This window comes from Gymnoscopelus braueri, assembly GCF_963280865.1.
Source record: "Gymnoscopelus braueri genome assembly, chromosome: 3".
In the NCBI taxonomy this organism is placed as follows: Eukaryota; Metazoa; Chordata; class Actinopteri; order Myctophiformes; family Myctophidae; genus Gymnoscopelus; species Gymnoscopelus braueri.
In genome coordinates this window covers 10,962,979-10,981,352 of record NC_137612.1, presented here as the reverse complement: position 1 = coordinate 10,981,352, position 18,374 = coordinate 10,962,979, and the positions used below count along the sequence as shown (strand labels likewise).

General features: G+C 41.2%; 2 protein-coding genes across 2 annotated transcripts in view; one reads left to right on the top strand and one right to left on the bottom strand.

Annotated features, from left to right (window-relative positions):
• LOC308081790 (potassium voltage-gated channel subfamily B member 1-like) overlaps positions 1 to 13,702 on the bottom strand; it is a gene marked incomplete at both ends in the record, with an annotated part of 66,281 nt that extends 52,579 nt beyond the window's left edge. Inside the window, one exon of the mRNA XM_080423414.1 lies at positions 13,148 to 13,702. Within this exon, the coding sequence (XP_080279540.1) occupies positions 13,148 to 13,702 (555 nt within the window). The remainder of the gene's footprint in view (positions 1 to 13,147) is intronic.
• Positions 1 to 18,374, top strand: part of LOC308082533 (AMP deaminase 2-like) — a gene marked incomplete at its 5' end in the record, with an annotated part of 557,360 nt that overhangs the window by 239,135 nt on the left and 299,851 nt on the right. The window lies entirely within an intron of this gene.

Genomic DNA, 18,374 nt, shown 5'->3' with positions numbered 1-18,374 from the left:
TGGTACTTTAAGTATATTTTGATGCCAATACTTTTGTACTTTTACTCAAGTAACATTTTGAACACAGGCCTTTTAATGTGTAACAGACTACTTCTACATTGTGGTATTGATACTTTTACTTAAATAAAAAATGTCAGTACTTTTTCCAACACTGATTGTGTGACATTGCATGATGCACTAAAGAATCAGCGTTCGCTATCAGATTGCTAAATCATTACTTCATTCTTCAATCAAGCTTGTCAGTCCAACACCTATACTGTCGGCTCTCCATCTGACGGCCAGTGGTGGAAAGTAACGAAGTACATTTACTTAAGTACTGTACTTAAGTACAATTTTGAGGTATTTGTACTTTACTTGAATATTTCCAATTTCCAATACTTTTACTTCTACTCCACTACATCTCAGAGGCAAATATTGTACTTTTACTCCACTACAATTATTTGAAAACTTTAGTTACTAGTTACTTTTCAGATATAAATTATGATATTATAAAACATACATTAACCATTTTAGCCCTCTTTTATACCTAAGCTATTTGAAAATAGCTGATCTACAAGCTCACAACGCGTCGCATCGCGACGCGTTGTGAGCTTGTAGATCTGCTATTTTCAAATATTTAGTACTTTTACTTTTGGTACTTTAAGTACATTTTGATGCCAATACTTTTGTACTTTTACTCAAGTAGATTTTGAATTTTGGACTTTTACTTGTAACAGAGTATTTTCCTATTGCAGTATTGGTACTTTTACTTAAGTAAAGAATTTAAGTACTTTTTCCACCACTGCTGACGGCACTAACAACAGCTAAACGATGGGATCATGGCACAGCGGTGGCGTGTGTGTGTGCAGTGCAGTGCACAACACAGCTTCAATTTCCATTGTCTGACTGACTCTCTGGAAACTTCTGTTTTACTCAGCTTACTGGGTGGCTGACTGCTGTGCCTCCTGTACCTCGCTATGTCTGGTTGAATGATGGTTCCACTCTCAGCTGACAGGTGTGACTGAATAATGAATGAGGGTCTCTCTCGGCAAAGTAGCTGCCTCTTCATCCCCCTTCGTGCTTGACCTCTCACCTTTTTAAGCAGTGGTGTAAAGTAACTAAGTACATTTACTCAAGTACTGTACTTAAGTACACTTTTAGGGTACTTTTACTTTACTGAAGTATTTCCAATTTTCAGTACTTTTATTTTTACTCCACTACATGTGAGAGGCAAATATTGTACTTTTACTCCACTACAATTATTTGAAAACTTGAGTTACTAGTTACTTTACAGATATAAATATATTACATTATAAAACATACATGAACCACTTTAGCCCTATTTTATACATCGGCTATTTGAAAATAGCCGATCTACAAGCTCACAACGCGTCGCGATACGACACGTTGTGAGCTTGTAGATCTGCAACTTTCCAACATTTTAGTAATTTTACATTTGGTACTTTAAGTGCATTTTAATACCAATACTTTTGTACTTTTACTCAAGTAAATTTTGAATTCCGGACTTTTACTTGTAACGGAGTACTTTTACATTGCAGTATTGATACTTTTACTTAAGTAAAACATTTGAATACTTTTTCCACCACTGGTGTTTACTGTATGTATCTTTGTGCGTGTGCGTGTGCGCGCGCGCGCGTGCGTGCGTGTGTGGCGTAGTGTAGTGTAGTGTAGTGTAGTGTAGTGTAGTGTAGTGTAGTGTACAGTAGTGTAGTGTAGTGTAGTGTAGTGTAGTGTAGTGTAGTGTAGTGTAGTGTAGTGTAGTGTAGTGTACAGTAGTGTAGTGTAGTGTAGTGTAGTGTAGTGTAGTGTAGTGTAGTGTAGTGTAGTGTAGTGTAGTGTAGTGTAGTGTAGTGTAGTGTAGTGTAGGGTTGAGTCCCTGCTGGCCAAGGTGATAAGCTAATGGAGCCTACTAGATCACCTCTCTCCATGGAAACCCTTGGGCAAATAGAAAATAGAAAGGGTCTTCTGACTTATCCACTTCTTCTGCCTGCAACTAAATGGGTCAAACTGCATCCGGCGCACTAGTTTACACGGCCGTCCTCGCTTCGGGTAAAAAAGCCTAAATAAGAAGTCATACACCTGCCAAGGCGCCATATAACAGACCAGAACATTTCACATGCTTTGGACCGTAAACTACATTAAATACTTGACACTCATTGGGTGTTTTATCAGGTCTAGAGAGAATCCCTCCCCTCCCTATTTCCCTCTCCCTCGCCCTCTCTCTCTCTGTCTCTCTCAGTCAGTCTCTCTTCTCTCTGTCTCTGTTTTCTCTCCCCCCCCCTCCCTCTCTTTCCCTCCCCCCTCTCTTGCCGACCGAGCACTAGTCTCTGCAACACGTCGCGTTGTGATGTTGTTGTGAGCTTGTAGATCTGTTATATAGATATATTACATTCCACCTGAATGTTCACCCCAGAATGGGGGACACTATGGGTTTCAAGGCGTTAAAGGTCCATTTTATTAAAGGAGTAGTTCACCCAGGAGTAGTTCACCCTCTTATCAATTACACACCCCATGAAGCATTGAATTCATCGAGATTTTTTTGTTTTTGTCACCATCGCCAATAATTTGATGATAACAATAAAGACCCTTATGTATCCGGTAGGAGACACAAAGAGTCTCCTTTGTGTCTCCTACCGGATACATTAGGGTCTTCTTATTATATAGGCTTAGGATTGCGACAAAACCCCCCAAAAAATCCATGAATTCAATGCTTCACGGGGTGTGTAATTGATAAGAAATAAGTCACTTTTGGGGTGAACTACTCCTTTAAATACAGAGGAGAACACCCTGGCTCCACCTCAACATTTTATATTAAACAGAGGAGAACACCTCAACATTTTCCACAGCTGTGGTTGTGAGACATGCAAGTCTTTGAAGCCTTTGGAAAATCATTCAGGCTTAGCAAATATGACGCGTATGGAACACACACTGGCTGCAACACAAACAATGTAATCCCTCTATCTCAGCAGCTCACACACACAGGCAGATTTTCCTTATCGATCGGCGACCTCTGTGATGGATTTTCCCTCTGTGAGTTTCCACCCATGTGCTCCCACACATTGATCAAACAGTATCAAAGACGTGTCCACAGATCAATAATGCAAATGTGCAACCGGTGGAGAAATGGAACTTCTTTTAGCAGCTGTTTGATTGCCATTTTAGGTAGGTAATATATTTACATGGCAGCACAAACGTAAACAGAACCTATAGAGCAGGGGTCTTCAACGTTTTCAGGCCAAGGACCCCCTAGCTGAGAGAGAGATGAAGCAGGGACCCCCTCTATATTGTATAAAATTGTGTTTCAGATAAACTTTTGCTGCTATTTTTTCCCTCTACACACCTACTGTATAACTCTTTGCCAAAAATAGCCGTGTAGATCGGCAACGCGAGGCGTTGTGAGCTTGTAGATCTGCTATTTTTGGCTAAAGTTCTCCTCAGAAAAGGGATGCTAGGGTTCAAGTGGTTAATGTAAAAACAAATAATCATATCACACAAAGATTTGGGGGACCCCCTGTAGTAACTCTGAGGACCCCCTAGGGGTCCCGGACCCCCTGTTGAAGACCCCTGCTATAGAGACAGCACGGGGACATAAAGGGCGGGCAAAAACAAACAAGAAAACGGAAAACAAAACACAGTGCTGGGGAACAAACATGTCGCATTCAAAACAGAAACACATCTTTAGATTTTCTGTTTACCAAATATTAAAGGGATAGTTCACCCCAAAAAATACTTTTTTTCTATCGATTAGTCACCTCATGGAGACTTCAATTCATGGATATTTTTTTGTTTTTGTCGCATTCCTAAGCCAATAATTTGATGACCAGCAGGCCGGTAGGCAGCGGTTCCGGTAGGAGACACAAAGGAGAATCTTTGTGTCTCTTTAAAACCTATGTTTAATTTACATTCAAAGTCTGGCATGATGACATGTTTGCCTTATTTGTCTGTCCCTATACAGTCAACAGACTGCAAACAACTGACAAGTGTGTAAAAAGAGTGCAGTGCTCTTACCTGTGTGTCTATTGGAATATTTATAACCACATTCAAAGTATAAAAGAAAGAGAAGCTGACTTTAATATTATGTAGCTTGGGGTATGTTTCTACAGTATCTCTCTATTACTAGAGGTTTTGGGCCGCTACGTGGCCCTCACACCTATGTCACACCGCCAATCCGATCGATATGTCTGAGTCAAAGTGTCGGGGGCTTTGTAAGAGTACCCGTTGTACCCGTCTGTCTGCGTCCCTTTTGTGCCCATATATGGAGATCTCTGTTGCTGTCCGTCTGGTGACCTGTGTCCCTTTCGTGGTCATATCCATATATGGAGCAAACTGATTTGTTTGCACCCTTTGCCATGACAACACATTTAGGTTAGGCGACACACTCCATATTTGGGCGTAGCTGCATTGGGAACTCCTTATATGGTTTGGTTATGGCTAGTGACATGAGCGTGATAACGTGGTCCGTTTGCCCACCCTCCCATTAGCCAAATTGAATATAGGATATATATTAGTTTGGGTGGGTATGCACTTGAATTAACTCTATTGTATGTATAATAACCTCTTTTTAAATATTTTAATCAAACCATAATATTATTTGTGTTAATGATTAGGTGGGAGTATGACAATGATAAAAGAGTCAAAACAAAGAGACAATAGGAGCCAGAGGCTCACATCTGCGTACAGTAAACAGTCTCCTGTGTTGTGTTAGACCCATTTGGTGATACATGGCACTGAATTCAGCTGGGAAGCAAAGAAATGGTCTGCCATACAGTAGATTTATAGCCGTTCAAAACACATCTAAACACCGCAGTCACTGTCACCCAGCAACAACCTTTTTGAAACGGCTCCCAAAATACCCCCGGATGGATCATCACATAGCCCAGGTTATTACCGTATACGTGTGTAAAGCAGAGGGAGAGAGTCTGTCCTATCCACTTTTCAAGCCATACTGTAGCTGAAATTAACAACAGCATGTGGCTATTGCCACTGGTTGAAAAAGTACTACATTTGTTTTACTTAAGTAAAAGTATCAATACTGCAATGTAGAAATACTCCGTTACAAGTAAAAGTCCGGAATTCTAAATTCACTTGAGTAAAAGTACAAAAGTATTCGTATCAAACTGTACTCAAAGTACCAAAAGTAAAAGTACTCATTATGCAGAAGGTCCCAATTCACAGGTTTTCAAATGCATAAAAATCCTTTGAAAATAGCAGCTTTGCTCTAAGTAACTAGTAACTAAAGTTTTCAAATAATTGTAGCGGAGTAAAAGTACAATATTTTCCTCTAGGATGTAGTCAAGTACTGTAGAAGTAAAAGCACTGAAAATTGGAAATACTCCAGTAAAGTAAAAAATCCTAAAAATTGTACTTAAGTACAGTACTTGAGTACAAGTACTTAGTTACTTTACACCACTGACAATTGCAACACCTCCCCTGTCCCTATGAGGAAGGGCGGGGTGGTCTTCAACAGGGATCATGTGCTCAAGTACTGTACTTAAGTACAATTTTGATGTATTTTTACTTAGTATTTCCAGTTTTTAGTACTTTTACTTCTACTCCACCACATCTCAGAGGAAAATCTTGTACTTTCACACCACTACAATTATTTAAAAACTTCAGTTACTAGTTACTTTGTAGATTTCGATTATTAAACATACATTAACCACTTCAGCCCTATATACATTTTGGCCATTTGAAAATAGCCGATCTACAAGCTCACAATGTGTCGCATCGCGACGCATTGTGAGCTTGTAGATCTGCTATTTTCAAAAGATTTTTTTAACTATTTGAAAAGTTGTGAAATAGGGCCTTCTGCATAATGAGTACTTTCTACTTTTGGTACCTTAACTCATTGACTGCCAGAGTTAAAACCTCGTTCATAGCAGCCCTTGCCAGCGATTTTTTTTTTTTCGTTATTTTGTTATTTAATTCACATATAGAAAGTCTAGCTGGACAGTTGAATCGTTTTGATCGTTCCACCACTAGAGAGCAGCACATACCAGCTTGATCGCCTCTCGATCACACTCGCCCCCCCCCACACCCACTCACACAGTCAAACACATGAACCGGAAGTGAAATGTCTCAGATTCTGTGATCGGCGAAAATTACATTGTGATACACAACGGGGATGACTGTTCGTCACCCAGACCATAGATTATAGGAGGGGAGGTCTCCGATCGTTTTTCATAGCGTGTGAAAAAACGTTTGTTTCCCTATTATGGTCGAAAATGACTGGGGGGAAAATGTAAAACCGGAAACGGAACCCAAAAGTCATGAAACCGGATGCAGTGGTGGTTGAAGTAAGTGGAACCTGAAACTTAGCCTGATTCATAACAGAATAGCGTGATCAGAGCATAAAGATCAATAAAGACCATAGATCGCATTAATGCGATCCTGGCGGCCAGGCGCGCTATTTATTAGATCGCATTAATGCGATAATGGCGGCCAATGAGTTAAGTACATTTTGATACCAATACTTTCGTACTTTTACTCAAGAAATATTTTGAATTCCGGACCTTTGCTTGTAAACAGAGTATTTCTACATTGCAGTATTGATACTTTTACTTAAATTTTACTTGAGTTCTCCCAATTTAATCAATATGCCAATTCCCCCTGGTGTACAGTATACAGTCACTGTTAGGTGCCAACACCTACTCGGTTCTCGGGACGGGTGCAGACAACCACCTGTCTCCTCCCATACACATGGAGTCAGCAGCCGCTTCTGTTCACCTGACAGCAAGGTGTTCCACCGGGGGGGAACACACACACACACACACACACACACACACACACACACACACACACACACACACACACACACACACACACACAGACACACAGACACACAGACACACACACACACACACACACACACACACACACACACACACTCACACACACACAAACCTCTGAGCTCCATTTCCCCGCTGAACAGGCACCCTGGCCAACCTGTAGGAGTCACTAGTACAGAGACAGAGAGAACGCCACCGTTTCCACCTGCAAACATTGCCAATTATTGTGCTCACTGGAGTGCTCCGGGAAAGGCCTCAGAGGCACCGTAGGCGTAGAGGAATCGAACCTCACTCTCCGCAGTGGTGGTGGTGGGCCGGAAATGTATACCCCTGCACCACCCCGGATGCTACCAGAAACTCACACTTCTTTGTATAAGTCTGTCTCATACTACAGTATAAATATGCGTTCTCTCTGTTCTCATGCACTTGAGAGAATGTTCTCCCCGTCCCCAAGTTAAATTGACAAGAAAATTCTTCCCATGGACGCCAAGTCTGTTCTTTGCATTCTTGGTATTGAGAAACGGCCCCTTGTCATCAGTGTTGCCAGATTCTGTGAGAGAAACAAGCAGCCAGGTCTAGGAAAACAAGCCCAAAATGTTGCGATTATGGGCCACATGAGCGCTTTAAACCTACTGTATACATCGGCTATTTGAAAATTTAAAAAAAGCGTCTGCTAGTCCCCGTTAGTTCTTGCAGGTCGGCTTGGTGTGTCGGGGCCTTTAGGCTCATTCTAATGAGCTTTTTGTCATTGATTTCTTAAAACAATTCAGCTGCCAGCCAGGCCATAGAGTACACATTCTGACAACGCAGAGCAATGGCCAACGTCGCGTAGACAGGTTCCCTAAACTTGATGTGTTTGGCCACAGACACCCTTTGAAATGATTGTGTGCCGCTCAACAAGCTTCTAATTGCTAAAATATACATTTAAATGTTGTTGTGCTCGTAGACTATTTTCGAATAGTCTAAAGTATAAAATAGGGTTAAAGTGACAGAACTGTTCCTCATTTTGCCGGGGAACCCCTGGAACCCCCTCACAGACGCCACGATGAGGACCAGTTGCGTAGAGAGCAATTTCAAACTTCAGAACAAAGCAAAGAACCCACAGTGCAGTTGGTAGGGTCGTTGAAAAATAAAGTTCTGTTATGACTTGAGGCAGTCTTTAGCTGTGTCCCCCTCACAGAGGTGGACATGTATATACCAGCCATTCACTGTACAGTCCTCAGTGTTTATTTAACACTTGAGAGTGAGTTCATTTACAGCGTATCAAGACAAAAGAGCTAACCGACAGTAAAACAGCAACAACCAAAGCTGGAGTGCATGGGTGTTCAAGAGAACCGTTTTACTTTCAAGACCCTGGGATGAGATTTACTGCAGGTTACAGAACAGAATTGTCTGAAACGGAGCCCGTGGAAAGTGTGTCACATATTCCACAACCTCCTTGAAAGTCGCCAGCATGTAACTTGTAACTTAGTTGCACTTGTTCAGCCATATCACTCGCCTATACAGTATAGCCTTGCAGGGCTTAACCCTATACAGTGTTAAGCAATTAAGAATGGGATCGGCTTTCAAGATGGTCAAAGGGGTTCTGCCCTCAATGCCCTCAATATCCTCATACAGTACCTGACTAACTACCTCACCAAAGTGAATGACACCCACAGCCACTATACCGGAGGGAACAGCGATCTGGTAACACCCACCAATAGAACAAACATTGGGTACATTCTCTTTCTACTGCACTGCCACCAAAGTGTGGAAAGCCCTGACACCATCCCTTAGAAAATGTGGATTACTGGATTCCTTTAAAACAGCCCAGAGTCAGTAGGATACGACCACAGTGACAACACAGAAATGTGTGTGGGGAGGAATGAATTGGCACAACGACTAAATTAGGGAGAAAAAGGGGTAAAAGATCTTTCAGGAGGCCAAAAGGGGAGGTAAACACACTTCTCCCATAAAAAGGTGATGGCATTCAACTGCCTACAGGTTTTTTTTTTACTCTGTACATAATAGTGTTTTATATTTGTTGATGTTGTTTTTTGGTGTTATTTTTTATGATATGTTGATGAATTGAATACATAGGACCACAATGGAAACAAGTCCCCACTCCCCAGGACTTTTTTGTGTTATCCTTTTAGCTCAAATGTCTGACTGTACCTCGTGCTGTTTACATTTCTGTCTAATAAAGTATTCAATCAATCAATCAATCAATCGAATCAGTTTAGCTTGACAACTTTACAGATTTACCACTTGAAAACTAGCATCCCTATTATGGGGCTAACATTCCGCAAAAACAGCAGATCTACATGCTCACAACTTGTCGCAACGCGAGGCGTTGTGAGCTCGTAGATCAGTTATGTTCGGTGAAGAGATTTGCAAAAAGGAAGCGCACCGATCTACAAGCTCACAACACGTCACGATGTGACACGTTGTGAGCTTGTAGATCTGCTAGTTTTATACATTTTAGACATAATGATAACTTGTGAAACGGGACATTCTGCATAATGAGTACTTTTACTTTTGGTACTGTATACTTGGTAAGTATATTTTGATTCCAATACTTTTTTTTACTTGTAACAGAGTATTTCTGCTTTGCAGTATTGATACTTTTACTTAAGTAAATAATTTAAAAATAATACCTTTTCCACCACTGAAGTGAATTGTAGTGAAACCTTCCAAGAAACCCTTGATGGTCGCTTGTCACTGTTGAAGCAGTTTGACTAACTCCACCTCATTCTGTCAAGTGCACCTCAATCAGTGGTGGAAAAAGTACTACATTTCTTTACTTAAGTAAAAGTATAATACTGCAATGTAGAAACACTCTGTTACAAGTAAAGGTCCGGTAATCAAAATTACTTGAGTAAAAGTGCAAATGGCGATGGTGATGACTACTCTAAAGCCAGTATGCCAGGACACTGCATGCGTGCCAGGTTGCTAGTAATCCCTGTGAGAGTGAACTGTGGCCTATAGAGAATTGAACAATAGAGTCATGCTGAGACAGGCTGTATCACACATGAGTTTTATATTTACTATCTCCTCAGCCTACCCACGTACAGTATGTCCTATAGCTGACACCACAGACTTGCAGAATGCATTGTATTAGCTAAGGGTTTGTCTCTAATGGATGAATTCATTATCTCCAATGTTTTGCTTGTCCGTCCAGGTGTCTACCTTGCTGCAATAAATAATTTAGGGGGCAGACACTGTTAACTAACCCTATACGTAATTCTGCCTTCTCCTCTAGACTGTGGAACCATTGGCGCACTCGTCTGTGTGTTCGAAGCCGAACATGGTGGAAGTCTTTTGCTGTGTTTCTTTTTCTGTTATCTTTCTTTTTATTGTGTTTTTATTGTGATATGGATTTCCCTGATGGGTCTGAAATAAAGAATTGAATTCAATTCAATTAGAAATGCCGAGACGAGAGGGTTCCACAACTACTATAGCGAGCACAACGAATTTAACCCATTAAGACCTGGAACGCATGTGTCATTTTCAGATTTCTTTGGCTATTGAAAAATAGCAGATATACAAGCTCATAGCGCGGCACCAAGTGCTGCGCTATGAGCTTGTAGATCTGCTTTTTTTGAAAAGTCGTGACAATGTGTGCAAATATTTGAATATATATATACATACATTCGTAACTCAAATTTTTGCTTCTGGGGGTCCCCCCCCTCACAAATAGCAGATCTGCAAGCTTGTATATCTGCTATTTTTGAATAGCCAGAGACATCTAAAAATGACACAGATGCATTCCCGGATTGAATGGGTTAACACATTCTCGAGCAGAAGAGAAGACAGACTATCAAGGGCTGATGCACACAATTGTCCTTCACTGTACCGCTCTGACTATGAGGAATGGCTTGTCTCGCAGAGAGAGCCCTGGTGCCTATGTGTATTTTGGGGAGGCCATAACTCCAGAGCACACAGCACCAGGTGACATCTGGAGCTATAGATACACTGTATTCTGGATTGCACCACCTTCCCTCTCTGCCACAAAGTCAAGCGTTATTAATAGGTGCAAAATTAAAAATTCATCAACGGCGCTGAATAATAAATGAGGAGGAATCTGCGTTTTTGGAAGAGCCTTTTTTTGGCTTGACCCACCATGGGCCAGCCCCCTATACACATGCAAATGTTGCTGACTCGCTGGCTGGCTGACTGACTGACTGACTGACTGACTGACTGACTGACTGACTGACTGACTGACTGACTGACTGACTGACTGACTGACTGACTGACTGACTGATTGACTGACTTAGTCAGTCACTGAGTGATGAAGTTACATCACCAGTCGTCCCTCGAGGCTATGGGATGGACTCTATCCACAGTTGGCCTGACAACAAACAACATTTAGCTATCAATTGTCCCTCCAAGTCATGGGACACAGTCTATCTTTGGTCAGTCTAAAGACAAACTAGCCAGTCACAGAGCAATCGTCCCTCCTGGCTATGGGATCCAAAGAAATCCCACGCTGAAACAACAATAGACCATATTCACACGGCGGCCATGTTTCTATGAAGTCAATGAAAGTAGCCACCCCGGGTGGCGGCACTTTCAATGTTAAATTCCAATATGGCCGCCGTGTGAATATGGTCTATTGCGGCCTGTCTGGAAACAACTACTATTTTTGCCTATACGGTCAAAGAAAAACATTTGTATTTATTTACTTACTTACTTACTTACTTATTTATCTATCTATCTGATTTGAAGTCATTTTCAACATTCAATAGAACCACTGTACCACTCAGTGAAGTGCTGTAAAGAACGCCTCACCACTTGGTCTAAGCTGTATAAGCTGTTGCAAAGAAAGCACCATTCATGTTTTATTCATGTCTCCCAACTCTCTTCCCCCACATCATCATTATGATCTGTGCTGTGACAGACAGGGGCAAATCATTCTACAATAGATCATACTGTATGCAATTCCATGGGGAAGGGCTCCTGTCTCTCTAGATATGTTTGTACCATTGGTGGAAAAAGTACTGCATTTTTAAATGCTACAAGTAAAAGGCCTGTGTTCAAAATGTTACTTGAGTAAAAGTACAAAAGTATTGGCATCAAAATAACAGGGCTTAAGTGGTTAATGTATGTTTTATAATATAATAATGTATTTTATTATATCTGCAAAGTAACTAGTAACCAAAGTTTTCAAATAATTGTAGAAGTGTAAAAGTACAATATTTGCCTCTGAGATGTAGTGGAGTAGAAGTAAAAGTATTGAAAACGGGAAATACTCCAGTTAAGTAAAATTCCTCAAAAGTTTACTTAAGTACAGTACTTGAAGAAAAATGTACTTAGTTATTTTACACCACTGGTTTGTACATATGTAAAAATGAATGAAAATGAAAAGAATATACTGTATACCTGTGGTTTAACAGAATATTCTGAATGTATTAGACAGTTATTGAAACTATGCAAAAGTGAGACAGAGAATATTCCCTCTAGATTCCTTATAGCTGAGAGTTGCTGGTGGCTTTTGGGACTCAGAAACCCAAACAGCTGTTATTATGCAATGTGCTATCAGGTAGTTATTAATCATTTCATTGTTCATATTGACCCAGTCAAACGCTTCTGAGGACATTTAACAGTTATCATGTGCATGTCCAATGAGCCATCAGCCCAGTAAAGTGCCTGTAGTTGGAAGAATTGTAGGGCGAATTGTATAGGCTACGAGCCAACCAAATACTGGGCTGAGAATGTGTGTGTGTGTGTGTGTGTGTGTGTGTGTGTGTGTGTGTGTGTGTGTGTGTGTGTGTGTGTGTGTGTGTGTGTGTGTGTGTGTGTGTGTGTGTGTGTGTGTGTGTGTGTGTGTGTGTGTGTGTGTGTGATAATCCAAGAAATAATAAATGTCATGTTACCCAAACACCAAATCACTGAAGAAATTGAGACGTTGTTTCCTTTAATCCTAATGCACAATCAACCTCTAGGAATGAGCTTCTTCCTGTCCTCCTCTCAGGCCAGAGAACACCAGACCATAAACACACTGCTCTTTTAACCCTAAGAGGCCTCTTAGGGTTATTCTATTCTACTCTGAAATTGAGGATTCACATACAATATCACACATAATGAGAATCCTCCTGTCTTCATCTTAAAAGGTTTTTAATGTCTGTCTGTCTGTCTGTCTGTCTGTCCCGATCTCTCTCTCTCTCTCTCTTTCTTTCTTTCTTTCTTTCTTTCTTTCTTTCTTTCTTTCTTTCTTTCTTTCTTTCTTTCTTTCTTTCTTTCTTTCTTTCTCTCTCTCTCTCTCTCTCTCTCTCTCTCTCTCTCTCTCTCTCTCTCTCTCTGTCAGATTGAATCCATATCCCCAAATTTAGAGGAAACTAAGAGACGAAGCAGGTCAAAATGACTTAGAGTAGTTTTACCTTGGCAGGTAACGAGGAGCTCGGCTTCTCCAGGAGATCCCAAAGTTTCCTCCTCTTCTCGGAACAACATCCCATGTCAAAGTCGTCGCCCTCCCTGGTCCTCAGACTCTCGGCCTCTCGCTTCAGCTCGTCGTTCATCTGCTCCTTCTTCTGGTGGTAGCGGGCCTGGCAGCAGGACTCCAGGTAGATCTCGTCGATCCCCCAGTAGTCCAGCTCCTGGCTGAAGGACAGCGCGCACATCTCCTCCATCATGTGCAGCTTGCCCGTGCGGTAGAAGTTCAGGATGGAGGTGAACGCGCCGGGGTGCCGGTCGAAGAAGTACTCGTTGTTGTCCAGGTTGTAGTCGTCGGCGATCTCCATGACCGAGTCGTGCGTGTTGCACTCCCGCAGCTTGCCGAGCCGCGTGCGGGGCAGCCGGTCCAGAGTCCTCCACAGCACCTCGTGGAGGAGACCGCCGACGTTCAGCCTCACGCGGCGGGACTGCGACTTGCTGCGGATGATGTCCACCGCCTCCGGAGGCACCGTGGTGGTCGAGCGACTGACCTCTTTACTCATACTTCTTCAGTCACTCCCCAAAAGACTTGAAGGAAAACAATCAATGTTAAGGTTAAAGAGACATTGTCCGATCCGATGACCGCATCGGGGTCCCGTCCTTTCTTGTGGCTGTAATAATGGAAAAAAAAAGAGCAATATTCATTACTTTAAAGGGCAATAAAAACACGCGCGCGCGCACACACACACACACACACACACACACACACACACACACACACACACACACACACACACACACACACACACACACACACACACACACACACACACACACACACAATGACACACACGTCAGGTGGTTTAGTTTATCCACTCATCAGATATTAGATATTTTAATCAGCTTTAAGACGGATGATAACCGCTTTCCTAGTAACTGACTGAGTGACCAAGGGTGTGGGCAATGATAAACTGGACTTCACTTTGTGTGAAGCGCTGTCTGAGGTCCTGAAACGCCTATTATATCTGTCAGTCTCTCGAAACGATCACACGATGGTCGCTGTCCAACTCTTTTTGGTGCTGAAATGTTTCAACTTGAAGTGGGACAAAGATCAGTAGGCAGCGATTCACTCACTGGCATCGCATCGCTACAAGCTCACAACAGTGTGAGCTTGTAGATCGGCTATTTTCACAACAGTGACAATGTTTCAACTTGAAGTGGGACAATGATCAGTAGCAATTCACTCACTTCAGTTTAGTTTGACTCGGTTCCACAGATAAATATTGTGGAAAATTGCCAATCTACAAGCTCTCTCACAAGCCTGGCACTGCAAGGTGTTGTGAGCTTGTAGATCGGCTATTTTCACAATGTTTGCCACTTTCTTATGTAATATGGGACAAAAAAAAGCCTCCAATGGGACATTTGACCCACATTAAGTTTAACATTAAGGTGTATTATGTTGGCCATTTAAAGTAGGCTAGTTCAGTCGATCAGACGTTTGAAGGTGTTCTTGAAGTGTCTCTGAAGAGGACAGGCTAATAGCCCCACTAACACCGATTAGCCGGCTGATTCAGATAATAAATGATGGCAACCATTTCAATACAGGTTCTGACAAGCACGATATCATATAAGCCACTGTTTGTAGCTTATAACGTGGCAACTAATACAATAATAAGATAATGTTCAGTAATATTGAGCTCGATATAGGCCACAGCAGTTCCTTTGACAAATTAGTCCACTTCTGAGACATTAAAATCTGAATTAAATCACTCCGCAGAATCGTTCTTGTAGTCATTTGCTTACATATAATATAGGCATATCATTTCACGGGAGAAACATTACACTAATATAGGGCTATATCATAACAAACAGGCACTCGCAAACCTACTGAGCTGAAGATAAACGAAGTAATCAAACGGAGCAAAAAACTTGCGAAAATGTAATAAAGATAGGGTAGGCTATACTTACATGTTTTGCACTTATATTCCGATTAAATAAAACACATTAAATGTCCAATATTGTACGCGTGAACGCACGCAAACGTGTCCGTCCAGTTCTCCGCCGGTCTGTTGAAAAGCTGCTGTGACACATCGAGCTACACATGTTTTAATAATGATTGACACACTGAGTCAGTCAAGACACACTGCTGCGTCCCATCCATCCTGCTCTCTCTCTCTCTCTCTCTCTCTCTCTCTCTCTCTCTCTCTCTCTCTCTCTCTCTCTCTCTCTAACTCTCTCTCTCTCTCTCTCTCTCTCTCTCTACTGCACTGAGGCAGATCAACAAGTAGTTTTAAAAGGGTATATGGCCGTTTTACCTGGTGCTCATAGTGGTGGGTGATTGTAGCTACTGGCCGGTACCTGCTCCTCGGCACCGGCAGCTCCAATGACATTCTGCAGGGATTCTGATTTGGTGGATGTGTGGATGCTGCTTCAGCTCCAGCAGCCCAGAGAATGAATGTAACCCTTTCACCCCCGTTTGCATGGTATGGTTACAGAAGCTGTCACTTTGATCATCAACTTCAAGTTCAAATGTGTTTACCTGTAGTCAGGTAAACACTTGATCTACAGGCTGTAGATCATATGTCACACTAAACAAAAATGGTTCTAAATAGTGCTAAAAGTGGTTCTTTGAATCATGATTATGTTCTACTACTCAGGTTCTGGCCGCTACCCCTCACACCTACGTGGCACCACCGATCCAACCAATATGTCTGTGCTCAGGATTCAGGAATGTGTCAAAAACAAAAAAATCTCCATGAATTCAAGGCTTCATGGAGTGTGTAGGCCTAATTGATAGAAAACAAGTAATTTTAGGGTGAACTATTCTTTTAAGTGTCTTGTTTAGGCCTGGGAACGAACCTGGGATTTATGGCTTGCCAGGCAGGCTCTCTAACCATTCAGCTATGGCCACATCATCAGCAGAGATACACAGTTGTACTCTGTAAAAGTAAAGGGGTTTCAGGGGAAACCAGCAAAATGAGGAATAATATAATAAAAGACTGTCTTGCTAATAAAGCATAAATCCTCTATATATTGTCCAGCAACCTTTTTGATAAAGGCGAAAAAAGATAGTAGACCGTGGGAGCCAGATTGCTCAGATGCCGAGATTCTTGTGCTGGGATTCGAACCCATGATCTTGTGGTCTGAAGTCAAGAGCTCTTCCGACTCAGCTATGGATAGAGCAGCCGCATAATAAGCAGAAGTCACACTTTCAACTCCCACCCTCGCCAGGGTCAAAAACGTTATTGTAGATGAATGAATGGGTCAAAAATGGAGAAAATGCAAACACCAGGTTGAAGTTCATCCATGATGGTCATGACAGATCCAGACTGCACTAGCAATTTGTTTACATTCGACCGCATGGCTCATTTGCATAAGACGTTACCATATTGATTTTATTCCACTGTTGAGGGTTAGGGTTATGTTTTATATATTTAGTTTAAGACCTACAGTAGGCTGCCTTGCCCCACTGGAATACAGTGACTGATATGAATTAATAATATACTGGACCATACGTAAAATGAAGAATACCTTGTCATGTCAGTGACATTTTATTACAAATGAAAATAAAAATAAGAAACAGTGCAGTAACAATACGTTTTCGTATAGCAGCAATTTTGCATGTACAATATAAATATAAATATATTGTCTGGCGGAAACCTCATTATGGCCAAAACTGTTACTTTTCAGCATTAACATTCTAAAATAGCAAAAACAGCAGATCGACAAAAAAAGAAGACTCGCACAACATAATTTGGCTCCGGTTACTTCCCGTATCTGCATAGTCTCGTGTCTCCCGTAGCTATCTGAGTGAAGTGGGTGGACGCCAACCTGCTTCCGGTCTCCTAAAAAGGCGTCCGCCCACTTCGCGCAGATAGCTACGCGAGACGCGAGACTATGCAGATACGGGAACTAAACCGGAGATGGTGTGTTCTTGACGATTTTTGTTGCACAAGTCTTGTTTTTTCTTTCAGGACTTTCAAAAAGCGTTAAGCATTGGTTCTCAAAGTGTGGTCCGGGGACCCCCAGGGGTCCTTGGGGAGGTTCCAGGGGGTCCCCAGCAAAATGTTATTATTAAATATGGCTCTTTTATTGCTACTTTTAACTTTTTAATGGATCCTCTGTAAGTAAAGCCTGATAAAAGTGTCAAACTCCCAAAATCTTTCATCATTATATTATATTATATTATATTATATTATATTATATTATATTATATTATATTATATTATATTATATTATATATTATATTATATTATATTATATTATATTATATTATATTATTATAAATGATATGACCTCATAACATTTTTAATGTATTATTAATTAACGGGAGCAGTTGCTCAGAGACACCTTCGAATTAAGCATTAGCCCGCTACACCATCACACATGTTTAATGTATAGAAGTCGTCTTCTAGTGCTTTGAAGTGTTCTTTTGGACTGACCAGCAAAGCCCAGCTTCCCAGCTTGGCTTTGCTGGTCATTCCAGCCAGCCAGCTTGACCAGCAGAATCCAGCTTAGCCTGACTGGGTGACCAGCTGACCAGCTATACTGACAAACCAGCAAGACCAGAACCAGAGTTCAGTGGTAAGAGTGCCTTGACATCGTAGTTGATAGCCTATGAATAGACATGTTTGCCTGAACATGAATCTTTGAAATGTTTTATAGTCTTAGAAATATACTCCTTTCAATCCATACTAAGCGTAAAGACTGTGTTATGAGCTACACTCGTTATACTGCCCATAGGCAGTGGTGGAAGAAGTACTCAGATATTTTACTTATAAGTAAAAGTAGCAATACCACAATATAAAAATACTCTGTTACAAATAAAAGGCCTGTGTTCAAAATGTTACTTGAGTAAAAGTACAAAAGTATTGGCATTAAAATATAAAAGTACTAAAGTTAAGTACTAAAATGTTTGAAAATAGCAGATCTGCAAGCTCACAACATGTCGCATCACGATGCGTTGTGAGCTTGTAGATCTGCTATTTTCAAATAGCCTAGGTATAAAATAGGGCTAAAGTGGTTAATGTGTTTTATAATATAATAATTTATATCTGCAAAGTAACTAAAGTTTTTTTTTTGTAGTGGAGTAAAAGTACAATATTTGCCTCTGAGATGTAGTGGAGTAGAAGTAAAAGTACTGAAAACTGCAGTAAGTAAAAAAATACCTCAACATTGTACTTAAGTACAGAGTAAGTGTACTTAGTTACTTTAGTTTACACCTAAACTACACTA